Genomic DNA, 15119 nt, shown 5'->3' on the forward strand with positions numbered 1-15119 from the left:
GCCCAATGTAACACGAATGACTGTGGAGTTGACACAACAGCCTGCTGCTGAAGATCACTCATTGATGCCCACTCTCAAGAGTGAACTTTAAAGGCTGTGCCTTTAATCCCCAGTGTTAATACACCAGCTCCTCAACGTGTCCTCACTCTCTGACGTTCACACACCCACTCCCAATGCCCACACCTTCACTCTAGTGGAACAGAGCAAAATTGTTGCTGTGAAGCTGGTGTGCAGATTCAGGAGTTGTGTAATTAATAGGAAAGAACACAGACAATAGAGTTTGAGTAAAAAGATTTATTCATTGAAAGGTGTAAAATACAATACTGATTGAAAAGTGTTTCATGTACACGTACAACCCTGCCAATTATCTAAACACAGCCTCGGGCCATCAACTGAAGTACAAGGACAGAAAAGCATTAATTGGACAATCTTCTGCCAACTCTAGTTTTAATTTTTGTCACATATTATCCCAACGTATATCAATGTGGGCACTATATAGAGCAGGCATCCCATACTGACTCAGAAGAATGCCTCCCTCCACGTGTGATGGGGAGAAACATATCTCCACTCCATCAACCTTATTCACACATGTGACTGTAAATCTGACCAAAATCCAACTGATGGGACAGGGAAGCCAACTATAGGCAAGGGAGGCTAAAAGATCTCGAAAAAATAAACTGTAACATGGAAGGCCTGTTCTTTTTATCCAAAGCTCAATTTTCAGCTTAACATTTTGGGCTCAGGTAAGCCCACAAAAGTCAGGCCTGCACAGGAGTCCTGTTGAACTCAGAGACCAGAGGCACACTGCTATAAAAACTACAAAACCAGGATACATCAGGCATAATCCAGAGGTGAAAAACAATACCAAGTGGACTCTCGATAGCTACAATCCCAGTACCATGCAGGTTAATTTTACAACCATGGAGATTTTCACAGGAAGGGCAAGGTTTGAGCTGCCGCATATGATCCCCTAAAAACAATGCTAAAAATCCTAGGTCTCATGCAATAAAATCAGAATTTAATTTTTTTTTCAGATACAGCTTATCTTAGATTACCACAAAGAATTTATTCCACAAATGTAAGGGTCAGCAACCAGCTATGGCCCAGCTGGCATATAACCTTGTGTGGTTAGTTAACACACAGCCCACCCATGGACTTCAGAGATGGGAGGATGAAAATCAGGGCAGTCGTGAGATTGTCAAATGCAGATCACTTGCTAAAGCATACATCAGAGTTATCAATACTCGGCATTATCCTGGAAATAATTATTAATCTCCTACATCAGAAGAAAATCATAAGAGTGTTCCTTTCTCCACTTTTGTACTGATTTGACTCACAAGCAGCAGCAAACTCACAGTGGACCCAATCAGGTCCTATTGTATGAATGCAGTAACCAGTAAAATAGATAGAGCAGTTTGGGGTGCTCAGAGAATTGTGGGTATTGCAGCAGCCATTATTGACTAATTGCTGTATACAGCAATCAATAGCAAGAGTGTGGGAGTGTTTCAACTGAATGTGATAAAACTTTCTAGAATTCAGGTCAAGCACAGTTGACAACTATTACAACACACACACGTGCGCAACATATTTGAGGTCAGGAACCACACAGAACCACCTCTAGGTAATCTATCTCCCCTTATGACACTATTGTAGATAAACACACAATAGTGAGGTAGCTACAAACAGAGGTGGTGTTTTTGGTTTGTCATTTGCTTTGTGAGACGATCTGGTTATTGAAATAATTTGCAAATCCCACTTTTATTTGATGTGGCTCAAAAGGGCTCAATGACTTACTTACATTACTGTACTATTAACAATCATTACTAACTTCAGAAACAGCAAAGGAAATGTCAGAATACAACCCAATGTCTCAGTCTATTCTGACTCAATAAGTACTTTGAAAAACCCAAACTTAGTTACAATATGCTATTCAGAAAGCCAGCCTTAGCCCTTTCAAACTAGCAGAGTACCAGACTGGCTATCGAACAAAGCAACCTTTGTTTACAATGCATGAACAGCAGGAAGCAACAGCTCAGATATTGGAGGATGTATTTCTGCTTGTTTATCGACATTTTCAAATACAGGGTATGGAACACTCCTAGCTGGGTGGGTGACAGGATTAGTTCTGTTCAACCCATACTTTGCACGTGGCAGACAGAGCTTTGCGTCTGACAGGGTTATGTTTGTGTGAAATGGAGTGTTCCATTCCCCAAAACCAACAGCCATCAGCCAGAAAACTTGCCAAAAACAAGGGTCTCAGTAAAATAATTTTCCCACAGCTCAGGTTATGGGAATATCGATAGTAAAGTCGCAACAATCGACAGCAAGGACATTGTTGTGAAGACAAACAAAGTTTAAATAGGAAACCAGAAACAAAGGAGACGTCAATTCATTTGGAACAAAATTCATTCCCTGTTCAAATTCAACATTCACAGAAAGATCACTCCATTACAGGAGAAGGGGAGTAGCTCTTGAAACATTGCCATGGTTTAGGTTGGGATGTTTAGCCTCACACACTGCATTTATGAGGCCTACTGTCACCCCAGAGGACAGTTGATAAGCTGGGGCTCCTTAGTTGCTGTCTTTCTGTCTCACTTGCATTTAAATGAGAATTCAGTTAATTTCAGCATGTTTTCTCTTGACGATTGGAGGATGGAGGTTAGAGGGGGATGCAGGGGGGCATGGGGTAACATCTCCCATGGTGACAGCAGTGCTCAGACTGCCCTCTGATTGGGGGCATGGAAAAGATTTAAGCTTCTCTTCTGTAGGTGAATTGGCTTCCATGGATGGATCAGCTCTCCAGGTGTCCCCAGGTCGCCTGATGTCCCACTCAGGGAAAGCAGTACACATCAGGCAAGAGTCAACTTCAGAGGCTGATGCTTCCAACAGTCTGACCACAAGCTTCCAGACAAAACGGTGAATGTCACAACCCCTCCCCACCCATACCCCTCCCGTAACCAACAAACTGGTACAGTCCAGGTGATGTGTGTCCATGTCAGGCCCCCGCAGGTTGACTCTTTAGTCAGATTTGTCTTTCTTCTTGGATGTGAAGGGCACTTTCCCAGCCACAGTTGACCCCACTGTCGAGACACCTCCTGCCACAGCCGACACGCCACCCTTTACCAGTCCCATGCCAACCGCTGGCACTGAAGTGACCGCTGTCTTTGTCGCCGCTAGCCCTTTGCCGCCAAGCCAAACAGCACCACCCACCGTGGCACCAACAGCTCCCTTGGTGATATTGTAGAGGCCCCCAGTCACTTTCCAGATCATTCCACTTTCTGTGTTGGGGTGATCCTTTGATGAGTCAGGAACTGGAACGCAAGGGGTGAACACTGTTAATGGTCAAGAGAAAACAAAGCCTTCACACTGGAGACCCATCTCCCCAGAACTAGCGTACATTCCCCCAACCACCCAACAAGCCCCGAACCTCCCAAACCATGCCCTCTGACAACCACCCACTGCTCAAACCAAACCAACCCAGTGCAACATGCCCAGCCACACCCAACACTAAAGCTCTCACCCAGACCAACTCCTACTCAACAGCCTCCTTGAATCATTCCCTGATCCAGAGGTCCTGAAGCGAACCCGAAGGAAAAGAAGCAAACTCAAATCTCCCCTGCTTTTCACAGGCTCAAGTTATCCAAATATACTTTCCAGTCAATCAAAATTCTTTCAACGGCAGACATTACAATTTGGTTGCAGCCAGATGCTGTGAACAGCAATGACCAGAATAGCCGGAGAGTGCTTTTGGAGTCACCAGCAAGTAATCCCCTCCTCTTCTACACCTTGGGATATTCTCTGGAAGTGGTGGACTGGGCCTGGGTTAAACACCATCTCTGACAGATGTCATGCTCACTCAGTGCTGGGGTCAGCCTGACCTGTATATTTTAGCAGGAATTAAACACATCCAGTGGGCGCGAGGTGAGAATTGCTCCCCACGCCAAGGCTGAGGCTGGACCCCATAAAACTGCAGAGGCATTCATTAGCTCCCTCAGGAATCAGGGGTTGATCCACCTTCTATTTTCCCATAAAGCAGCATGTTTCAAATAGTCCATTTGGCCTCTACCCTCCCCCATTTAAGCGGGCCCATTGCTGACACACAGTCACTAGAACACCAGTCAGCCCCTTGCCTATGTGAAGGACAGCTCCAGCATTTCTGCTACAACGTGGATCTGATGGTGCATGAGATTAAGAGTCTGCCCGTACACCCAGCAAATTCCATTCAACAGGGTGTGCCGCTGACCACTGGCAGCATCGTGCCATGGATCACGGAGGTCTCAGTCAGCCAGAAGGAGATTGTATTTGGTTACTTGGAGACAGAGATCAACAAAAACACCAGTTCCTGTGAAGGACGGCAGAACAAGAGGACAGTGAGAGCCACACCATTCAGGGGAGGTCAGGAAACACAAGATTGTGGCAATCAAACACTTCTGGGGCTAAACTGGAAGCTTCCTAGCAGTTAGTAAGAAATCAGAGTCGATAAAGTGTGAGGTTGAAAAATGCACAGCAGGTCAGGCAGCGTCTGAGGAGCGGGAGAGTCGACATATAGAGCTTAACTCTTCATCAAGATTGGGCTGAGAAATAAATAGGGGAAGGGGGTGGCACTGGGGTAAAAGTAGTTTGGATAGAGATAGGTGGGCGAAGATAGGAGATGCTTGTGATAGGTCAGTGGAAAAGATGGAGTGGATAAGTGAGAAGGAAGATGGACAGGTAGGTCAGGTCAAGAGGGTAGTGCCAAGTTGGAGGGTTGGATCTGGGATGGAGTGGGAGGCAGGGACAGTTGGAAACTGGTGAATTCAGTGTTGAGGCCGTGTGGTTGTAGGGTCCTGAGGCGGAAGATGAGGTGTTCCTCCTCCAGTTTGTAGGTGGCCTTGTTTAGGTGGTGGAGGAAGCCACGAATAGACATATCGGGACAAGGACTGGGAGGGGGACTTGAACTGGCTGGCTACAGGAAGGTAAGTTTGCACTCAGTCTGTCCGACATAGAGGAGACCACAGAGAGCACCGAGTGCAATAAATGAGGTTTGAGGACATGCAAGAAAATCTCTGCCAGATTTGGAATGATTCTCTGGAGCCTTGGACAGAGGTGAAGGGGCAGGTGTGGGCACAGGTTTGGTTCCTCTTATGGTGGCAGGGGAAGGTGCCAGGTGTGGAGGGTGGCTGGGTGGGCAGTATGGACCTAATGAGGGAGTTGTGGAGGGAATGTTCCCTATGGAATGCGGACAGTGGTGGGAACCTAAATATATTTTTGGTGTTGGAGTCTGACTGTAATTGGTGAAAATGGCAGACGACGATATGCTGGATTTGGAGATTAGTGCGGTGGAATGTGAGGACGAGGGTGCAGTTGAGGTTCGAGGGCAGAGGTGCAGGAAATGGAGGAGATATGATTGAGGACATTGTTGAATAACAGTGGAGGGGAAAGAATGGTCCAAGAAGTAGGATGACATCTGGGATGTCCTGAAGTGGAATTTGTCCTCCTGAGAGCAAATACGGCAGAGGCAGAGGTGGAGGAAATGGGAGTAAGGGATCATGTTTTTACAGGATGGGGGGCTGGGAGGAGGTGTAGTCCAGGTAGCTGTGGGAGTCAGTGGGTTTGAAGTAGACGTCCATGTTAGGTTGGTCGCCGGAGATGGAGAGGTCCAGGAAGGGGAGTGAGGTTCAGAGATAATCCAGGTGAATTTGAGATCAGGCTGAAAGGTGTTGATGTGGTAAATGAACCGATCAAGCTCCTTGTGGGAGCACGAGGCAGTGCCAATACAGTCATCGATGTAGCAAAGGAAGTCCTGAGGAAGGATTATGCCCAAAACATTGACTCTCTTGCTCCTCAAATACTGCCTGACCTTCTGTGTTTTTTCTAGCACCATACTTTATTGACACCAGTTTCATAGCAGAGATTGTTAAACTGAGATTTATCGAGAGGTTGACTGGAGTTGTGGTACAGTAACCCCATTAGGAGTTATTTCAATTCAACAATAATCAGTCACAGGTAAGTATGTGCGTTTAGAATTGATAGTTTCACTTTAATTGTGTCACATGCCAAGTGTAAGTCCTGGTAAGGACCATTTCAAAGTGTATCTGTCATGCCATTCTCTCCAGTCATGACTCACCTCCACTACTCAAGGCAGCTCTTGCTCTGATACAACCTATCCCCACTGCTCATTGCCCAAGGGTTAGGGAGAGACAGGGAGTAACTGGAGACAGTCAGCAATGAGGAAGGCTGGAAAGCTGGAGGGACGGAATGAATTTGGCACAGGGAGGAAGAGAAGGGCAAGGACAGTCCACAGGGGGCAAGTGAGAAGAGTCATCATGTTTCTTTTCTATTCTTGAATGTATTGCATGAATAGAAGAATTTTGGCAATAACCAGGTATACCGTTTGAATCTACCCACTCCCTCCTTCCCTTACCCAAGGCAAACATGGACCTTTGGAGCATAACTCCAGCTTTTATATCTGTTGGACTGGGAAAAGCTGATTCGCTTAACATGGTTTATTTTAAAAATTGCACTTTACAGGAGCTCAACAGAGCACTACTACATTGAGTGAGGAATCTTCAGAAATGGGAGCGAGGAACTGCTGCATAAATCAGCCATGATCCAACTACAGAATAAATGGCCAATTCATAATACTCTATTTTAAAGACTTTGACAGGCTCAATGTTGTCCTGTGAACCTACATGCACTATGCCATGAGTCCCTACCTCAGTTGATTGCAGTGGCTGGGATAAGTTCTGTGTTACATGAGCTGGGACCAGTTAAAGGAGGGGAACAGAGTTCCTGATAACCAGTGCCATTACTGAGGAACGCCAAATACCACAAGTTCATCTAAACATGGCAATGATATTGATTCCTTGATTTCCACTTCTCCTCAGTTCGCACATTGACTTCCTCACCTTCAGTTTGTTCATTCTCAAAAATTTCATGCTCCTTCTTGCTTTGGGATGGTGATCGGTTCATTTCTGGACCATTCACAACCTAAAAGACAAAGACAGGAAGAGGTAAACTTCACAACAAACTCCACTGCAACAGCAGGATACACTGTTACTTTGGGTAGAATTGTTGGCAAGGTAACTCAGACCGTCAATCTCCCAAGGTCATTCAGATTTCCTTTCCCGTCTCTCACAAAAGCTGCACATTCCAAATTACGTTATATTGCAAGGTCTGAGATTTTTTTTGTGTATTGCCCTTTGTGCTGAGGTGTAAATAAAGTTAGTTCAAAAATGGTTGCCTGCAGCACAGCATGTGTTTGTTAGGTTTACTCAGAACAACATACAACAGAAAGACAAAAGCTGGGATGGAATTCTTTTCTCCACTTTATCTGAGACTATAGCCATGGAAATGGCAGAAAGAGATCATTGCAGATGAGGGATAAGGGAGGAGGAGATAAGGGATCTCTTTTCCTGAGCTGATGGGAGTGGAGAGATCCACTGGATTTCAGCAATATCCGGTCTCACAGCCAGAAATAATGATACAACCAATGCCAGGGAGGTCATCAGTTATCAAAATGCCCCATTTCCAGGCAGTGTGTCTGTGGGAAAGTTAATTAGAATCATAGAATCCCTACAGCGTGGAAGCAGGCTATTCAACCTATCAAGTCCATACCAAACCTCCAAAAACATCACACCCAGACCCTTACCCTATTCCTGTATGCCTTATTCTAGAGCGAATTATACAATAAACGGAACAGCCTTGGGACATGTTGGTGAGCAGAGAGATCTGGGAGTTCAGGTCCATTGTACCCTGAAGGTTGCTGCACAGGTGGATAGGGTGGTCAAGAAGGTGTGCTTGCCTTCATTGAACGGGGTATTGAATATAAGAGCTGGCAAGTCCGGTTAAAATTGTACAAGACATTGGTTCGGCCGCATTTAGAATACTGTGTACAGTTCTGGTCGCCACATTATCAAAAGGATGTGGACGCTTTGGAGAGGGTGCAGAGAAGGTTTACAAGGATGTTGCCTGGTGTGGAAGGTGGTAGCAATGAAGAGGGGTTGAGTAGGTTAGGTTTATTTTCATTAGATAAAAGGAGATTGAGGTTTACAAAATCATGAAGGGTATAGACAGGGTGGATAGAGATAAGCTTTTTCCCAGGGTGAAGGATTTGATAACGAGAGGTCACGCTCTCAAGGTGAGAGATGAAAAGTTTAAGGGGTACTTCAAGTACTTCACACAGCGGGTGGTGGGCGTTTGGAACATGTTGTCAGCAGAGGTAGTAGAGGCAGGCACAGTAGATTCATTTAAGATGCATCTGGACAGATGCATGAGTAGGTGGGGAGCAGAGGGATACAGATGCTTAGGAATGGGGCGACGGGTTTAGATAGTGGATTTGGGTCGGCTTAGGCTTGGAGGGCCAAAGGGCCTGTTCCTGGGCTGTAAATTTTCTTTGTTTATATCCCATAGCTAATCCAGCTAACATGCACATCTTTGGACTCTGGGAGGAAACCAGAGCACTCAGAGGAAACCAGTGCAGACACTGGAAGAATTTACAAACTCTACACATACAGTCGCTTAAGACTGGAATCAAAGCCAGGTCCCTGGCGCTAACAACTGAGCCACCATGCTGTCCCAAATTATATTCTAACAGCAGACAGGAGGAGCAGAAAGAGTAAAGCTCCAGGAAGCTGGTTCAGGACTCTGCAAGCCCTTGAATACTCATGTGACAGAAATGGAAACAGAAGTTGATGGTATCGAGTAGGGAGATCCAGAGTAATCCTCAGTCAGAGAACAAGACAATTAGCGCATGGAAGATGAGAGGAATAGGCTGAAGCGATAATATCAGCCCCCAATGGAAATTGAAATGGAAACCAGAGACATTTGGATACAGAACTGGCTCAAAGGTAGAAGACAGAGGGGTGGTAGTGGAGGGTTGTTTTTCAGACTGGAGGCCTGTGACCAGTGGAGTGCGACCAGGATCGGTGCTGGGTCCTCTACTTTTTGGCATTTACATAAATGACTTCGATGCAAGCATAAGAGGTAGTTAGTAAGTTTGCAGGTGACACCAAAATTGGAGGTGTAGTGGACATTGAAGAGGGTTACCTCAGATTACAACAGGATCTGGACCAGATGGGCCAATGAGCTGAGAACAGGCAGATGGAGTTTAATTCAGATAAATGTGAGGTGCTGCATTTTGAGAAAGCAAATCTTAGCTGGACTTATACACTTAATGGTAAGGTCCTAGGGAGTGTTGCTGAACAAAGAGACCTTGGAGTGCAGGTTCATAGCTCCTTGAAAGTGGAGTTGTAGATAGATAGGATAGTGAAGGCAGCATTTGGTATGCTTTCCTTTATTGGTCAAAGTAATTTGGGAGGTCATGTTGCGGCTGTACAGGATATTGGTTAGGCCATTGTTGGAATATTGCGTGCAATTCTGGTCTCCTTCCTATCGCAAAGATGTTGTGAAACTTGAAAGGGTTCAGAAAAGATTTACAAGGATGTTGCCAGGGTTGGAGGATCTGAGCTACAGGGAGAGGCTGAACAGTCTGGGGCTGTTTTCCCTGGAGCGTCGGAGACTGAGGGGTGACCTTATAGAGGTTTACAAAATTATGAGGGGCATGGATAGGATAAATAGACAAAGTATTTTTCCTGGGGTCGGGGAGTCCAGAACTAGAGGGCATAGGTTTAGGGTGAGAGGGGAAAGATATAAAAGAGACCTCAGGGGCAACTTTTTCACGCAGAGGGTGGTACATGTATGGAATGAGCTGCCAGAGGAAGTGGTGGAGGCTGGTACAATTGCAACATTTAATAGGCATCTGAATGGGTATATGAATAGGAAGGGTTTGGAGGGATATGGGCCGGCAGATGGGACTAGATTGGGTTGGGATATCTGGTCGGCATGGACAGGTTGGATCGAAGAGTCTGTTTCCACGCTATACATCTCTATGACTCTATTTACAACCTTGTTTTGTCAATGATTTAGCTGCAGCTGTATCTGGTATCATCAAAAGCGAGCAGATGAAACCCAGGTCACATTCCCTTACACGAAGCTGCTGTGTACACAAAGCTGTTGTGAGAATGGTTATTCCAATGTTAGTGTCACAGCAGGATATGATGATGTCCTACTACTCAATAGCGGTCATACTTGGAGGAAACAAAGTCGCTCAGATTGGAAGCATCTCTCTTTCCAAGATATGGTTAAACTGGGCCAAGATATTTACAGTTGGGATATGTGACTGCATCCAATGGAGAAAGCACTATGGGAATACAAAGCAGTCTGTGAGGAAGGAGTACCAAAATGAAATGAAATTTGCCCTCATCAGACTGCAGTCTAAAGACAGTTGGAGAGGGAATGGTATAGTGGTCAATATTAGACACTAGAAGATAACAGTTTTTGAACATACTTTTTTTAAAGAGAGTTTTATTTCAGTTAACCATATTCCATAAAACACTCAGCCCACTGATTCCTGGCTCACCATCTTTATACCCAATTTATCACCCAATTAACACTCAATTAATTTATCTGTCATCAGTTCCTTGTTTCATTTGCTCTCAGGCATCCTTTCAGAGCTTACTCGATCATAACAGTAAATGTCACTGGACTAATAATCCCGAACCCCAGGCTCTAATGTTCTAGCGACACGGCTTCCATCCACCATGGCAGATGATACAGTTTGAATTCAATAAATAAAAATGTGGAATTAAAAGCTAGCCTAAAGATGATGGCGTAACCAGTGTTGATTGTCAGAAAAACCAAAGGGTTCACTAATGTCCTTTCAGAAGTGAGATCTACCATCCTTGTCCAGTCTGGCCTACATGAGACTCCAGATCCATAGTGAAGTAGTCTCCTCCTAACTGTCCTCTAAAACAGCCCCACATGAATCCCTCAGGGCAATTAGGGATGGGCAACAAATGCTGTTCTTGCCAGTGACATCTACATCCAATGAAAGAATATAATTAAAAAAAGGACAAATGAAACATTGATATTTTGCAAGGGAAGGCTACTGCCTAAGTGAGAAATGGGAGCAGTAAAGAAACAACAGGGGTAAGGATCCCTACACCAGACTGGGATGTCCAGGTTCAAGACCCACCTGCTCCAATGGTAGGTAATAACATCTCTGAACAGACTGATTAGAAAAATAGGTTAAATAAAAGAAACAACTGTAAAATATGTTTAATAAAGGAAAGAATCAGGTGGAGAGATTAGAAAGAACAGGGAATTTTAGGAAATTGGAGAGCAGTGAATAAACTACGCCAATTGTGGTCATTCACAAAGCAGACAGCTCCATTTAGATTTATGGAGATTACAAACAAACAGTAAATAACGAGATCAAGAACGATACCTGTCTGCTGGCTTCCTCACTCAACAAATGGGGAGGCAGTCAATAAGATAGATCTGTCAAATGTATACAATTATAAATTAACTATCAAAAGGCAAGGAACCTCTTTTACTTTTCATTCATAAGGAGACTTTGATGTGTCTACTGCTCCTGCAGTGTTCCAGAGAGTCCCAGGTCAGTTACTAAGTGGGATGAAGAGAATTGCTGGTTTAATAGTAATTAAAAGATGGAGAATGAACACGTAGCATGATGGAACAAAGTCCAAGACTGACTTCAAAAGGATGGTGTCAAAGCAACAAAGCACAAATGTTGTACAGTGTCAAGTGTAATGTACCTGGGTCACTAATGACAGTATCTGCCCAAGGAAGGAGAAGAGGAGGGGATTTTGAAAGCAAAGAGACCAGAGAACAAAGATGCTCATCAGGATTGTTGTGTATTATTCCAATCATTAGGCTAACTTTTAATTCCAGATTTTTATTTATTGAATTCAAACTGTATCATCTGCCATTGGAACCCATGTCTCTAGAATTATTCTAAGTTAGTGATCTTAGGTCATGCATTCAGCCCTTGTATCAACCCCTCAAGGATGGAATAGTTCAGGAGTGGCCTGTGGCCCAACAGAAGGCAGTTGAAGCAGGCAAGAAATCACTGACCTGTGATGCTGTTAAGACCCAACATGAACAACAACACTGGTGTCAGTGCATGGTTCCACACCACAGGGGGGGAGAGAGAGCGCGAGCGCGAGAGAGAGAGAGAGAGAGCGCGAGGGAGAGAGAGAGCGCGAGAGCGCGCGAGGGAGAGAGAGAGAGAGAGAGAGAGAGAGAGAGAGAGAGAGAGAGAGAGAGAGAGAGAGAGCGCGCGAGGGAGAGAGCGAGAGAGAGAGAGCGCGAGGGAGAGAGAGAGAGAGAGAGTGAGAGAGAGCGCGAGAGCGCGAGCGCGAGCGCGAGAGAGAGAGAGAGAGAGAGAGAGAGAGAGAGAGAGCGCGAGGGAGAGCGAGAGAGAGCGCGAGGGAGAGCGAGAGAGAGCGCGAGGGAGAGCGAGAGAGAGCGCGAGGGAGAGCGAGAGAGAGCGAGAGAGCGCGAGGGAGAGAGAGAGCGCGAGGGAGAGAGAGAGCGCGAGGGAGAGAGAGAGCGCGAGGGAGAGAGAGAGCGCGAGGGAGAGAGAGAGCGCGAGGGAGAGAGAGAGCCGAGGGAGAGAGAGCGCGAGGGAGAGAGAGAGCGCGAGGGAGAGAGAGAGCGCGAGGGAGAGAGAGCGCGCGAGGGAGAGAGAGCGCGCGAGGGAGAGAGAGCGCGCGAGGGAGAGAGAGCGCGCGAGGGAGAGAGAGCGCGCGAGGGAGAGAGAGCGCGCGAGGGAGAGAGAGCGCGCGAGGGAGAGAGAGGCGCGCGAGGGAGAGAGAGAGCGCGCGCGGGGGGAGAGGAGAGAGGCGCGCGCGGGGGGGAGAGAGCGAGCGCGCGCGGGGGGGAGAGAGCGAGCGCGCGCGGGGGGAGAGAGGCGAGCGCGCGCGGGGGGGAGAGAGCGAGCGCGCGCGGGGGGGAGAGAGCGAGCGCGCGCGGGGGGGAGAGAGCGAGCGCGCGCGGGGGGGAGAGAGCGAGCGCGCGCGGGGGGGGAAGAGAGCGAGCGAGCGCGCGCGGGGGGAGAGAGCGAGCGCGCGCGGGGGGGAGAGAGCGAGGCGCGCGCGGGGGGGAGAGAGCGAGCGCGCTGCGGGGGGGGAGAGAGCGAGCGCGCGCGGGGGGGAGAGAGCGAGCGCGCGCGGGGGGGGAGAGAGCGACGCGCGCGCGGGGGGGAGAGAGCGAGCGCGCGCGGGGGGGAGAGAGCGAGCGCGCGCGGGGGGGAGGAGAGCGAGCGGCGCGCGGGGGGGAGAGAGCTGAGCGCGCGCGGGGGGGAGAGAGCGAGCGCGCGCGGGGGGGGAAGAGAGCGAAGCGCGCGCGGGGGGGAGAGAGCGAGCGCGCGCGGGGGGGAGAGAGCGAGCGCGCGCGGGGGGGAGAGAGCGAGCGCGCGCGGGGGGGGAGAGAGCGAGCGCGCGCCGGGGGGGAGAGAGCGAGCGCGCGCGGGGGGGAGAGAGCGAGCGCGCGCGGGGGGGGAGAGAGCGAGCGCGCGCGGGGGGGGGGAGAGAGCGAGCGCGGCGCGGGGGGGGAGGAGAGCGAGAGAGCGCTGCGCGGGGGGGGAGAGAGCGAGCGCGCGCGGGGGGGAGAGAGCGAGCGCGCGCGGGGGGGAGAGAGCGAGCGCGCGCGGGGGGGAGAGAGGCGAGCGCGCGCGGGGGGGGAGAGAGCGAGCGCGCGCGGGGGGGAGAGAGCGAGCGCGCGCGGGGGGGAGAGATAGCGAGCGCGCGCGGGGGGGAGAGAGCGAGCGCGCGCGGGGGGGAGAGAGCGAGCGCGCGCGGGGGGGAGAGAGCGAGCGCGCGCGGGGGGGAGAGAGCGAGCGCGCGCGGGGGGGAGAGAGCGAGCGCGCGCGGGGGGGAGAGAGCGAGCGCGCGCGGGGGGGAGAGAGCGAGCGGCGCGCGGGGGGGGAGAGAGCGAGCGCGCGCGGGGGGGAGAGAGCGAGCGCGCGCGGGGGGGGAGAGAGCGAGCGCGCGCGGGGGGGAGAGAGCGAGCGCGCGCGGGGGGGAGAGAGCGAGCTGCGCGCGGGGGGGAGAGAGCGAGCGCGCGGGGGGGAGAGAGCGAGCGCGCGCGGGGGGGAGAGAGCGAGCGCGCGCGGGGGGGAGAGAGCGAGCGCGCGCGGGGGGGAGAGAGCGAGCGCGCGCGGGGGGGGGAGAGAGCGAGCGCGCGCGGGGGGGAGAGAGCGAGCGCGCGCGGGGGGGAGAGAGCGAGCGCGAAGCGCGCGCGGGGGGGAGAGAGCGAGCGCGCGCGCGGGGGGGGAGAGAGCGAGCGCGCGCGGGGGGGAGAGAGCGAGCGCGCGCGCGGGGGGGAGAGAGCGACGCGCGCGCGGGGGGGGGAGAGAGCGAGCGCGCGCGGGGGGGGAGAGAGCGAGCGCGCGCGGGGGGGAGAGAGCGAGCGCGCGCGCGGGGGGGGAGAGAGAGCGAGCGGCGCGCGGGGGGGAGAGAGCGAGCGCGCGCGGGGGGGAGAGAGCGAGCGCGCGCGGGGGGGGAGAGAGCGAGCGCGCGCGGGGGGGAGAGAGCGAGCGCGCGCGGGGGGGGGAGAGAGCGAGCGCGCGCGGGGGGGGGAGAGAGCGAGCGCGCGCGGGGGGGAGAGAGCGAGCGCGGCGCGGGGGGGGAGAGAGCGAGCCGCGCGCGGGGGGGAGAGAGCGAGCGCGCGCGGGGGGGAGAGAGCGAGCGCGCGGGGGGGAGATAGCGACGCGCGCGCGGGGGGAGAGAGCGAGCGCGCGCGGGGGGGGAGAGAGCGAGCGCGCGCGGGGGGGAGAGAGCGAGCGCGCGCGGGGGGGAGAGAGCGAGCGCGCGCGGGGGGGGAGAGAGCGAGCGCGGCGCGGGGGGGGAGAGAGCGAGCGCGCGCGGCGGGGGGGGAGAGAGCGAAGCGCGCGCCGGGGGGGAGAGAGCGAGCGCGCGCGGGGGGGGAGAGAGCGACCGCGCAGCGGGGGGGGAGAGAGCGAGCGCGCGCAGGCGGGGGGGGAGAGAGCGAGCGCGCGCGGGGGGGGAGAGAGCGAGCGCGCGCGGGGGGGAGAGAGCGAGCGCGCGCGGGGGGGAGAGAGCGAGCGCGCGCGCGGGGGGGAGAGAGCGAGCGCGCGCGAGGGGGGGGAGAGAGCGAGCGCGCGCGGGGGGAGAGAGCGAGCGCGCGCGGGGGGGGGGAGAGAGCGAGCGCGCGCGGGGGGAGAGAGAGCGAGCGCGCGCAGGGGGGGAGAGAGCGAGCGCGCGCCGGGGGGGGAGAGAGCGAGCGCGCGCGGGGGGAGAGAGAGAGCGGGAGAG

At 51.9% G+C, this 15119-nt stretch overlaps 2 protein-coding genes across 2 annotated transcripts in view; one reads left to right on the forward strand and one right to left on the reverse strand.

Annotated features, from left to right (window-relative positions):
• Positions 1-274: 274 nt before the first annotated feature.
• On the reverse strand, positions 275-6993 carry LOC122563331 (transmembrane protein 263). Its single transcript, XM_087973759.1, has 2 exons — positions 6888-6993; positions 275-3311 (listed from the first exon to the last, which is right to left on the reverse strand). Exons 1-2 carry the CDS (start codon positions 6949-6951, stop codon positions 3019-3021), a joined length of 357 nt encoding a protein of 118 aa, XP_087829885.1. The 5' UTR covers positions 6952-6993; the 3' UTR covers positions 275-3018.
• Positions 6994-10645: 3652 nt separating this feature from the next.
• LOC122563332 (26S proteasome non-ATPase regulatory subunit 13-like) overlaps positions 10646-15119 on the forward strand; it is a 52213-nt gene continuing 47739 nt past the window's right edge. The window contains exon 1 of the mRNA XM_043717071.2: positions 10646-10650. Coding sequence (XP_043573006.2) covers positions 10646-10650 — 5 coding nt within the window. The remainder of the gene's footprint in view (positions 10651-15119) is intronic.

Source organism: Chiloscyllium plagiosum, unplaced genomic scaffold (genome assembly GCF_037043375.1).
Source record: "Chiloscyllium plagiosum isolate Xiang-an unplaced genomic scaffold, Cpla_swu_hap1 HiC_scaffold_26, whole genome shotgun sequence".
Lineage (NCBI taxonomy): Eukaryota > Metazoa > Chordata > Chondrichthyes > Orectolobiformes > Hemiscylliidae > Chiloscyllium > Chiloscyllium plagiosum.

What these genes read in the sequence shown, in the direction of transcription:
- LOC122563331 (XM_087973759.1), bottom strand. Translation starts at nt 6,951, where the DNA reads ATGAACCGATCACCATCCCAAAGCAAGAAGGAGCATGAAATTTTTGAG. An exon ending in TGAGAATGAACAAACTGAAG is followed by an intron (nt 3,312 to 6,887) that starts GTGAGGAAGTCA and finishes CTTGCGTTCCAG; the next exon opens with TTCCTGACTCATCAAAGGAT.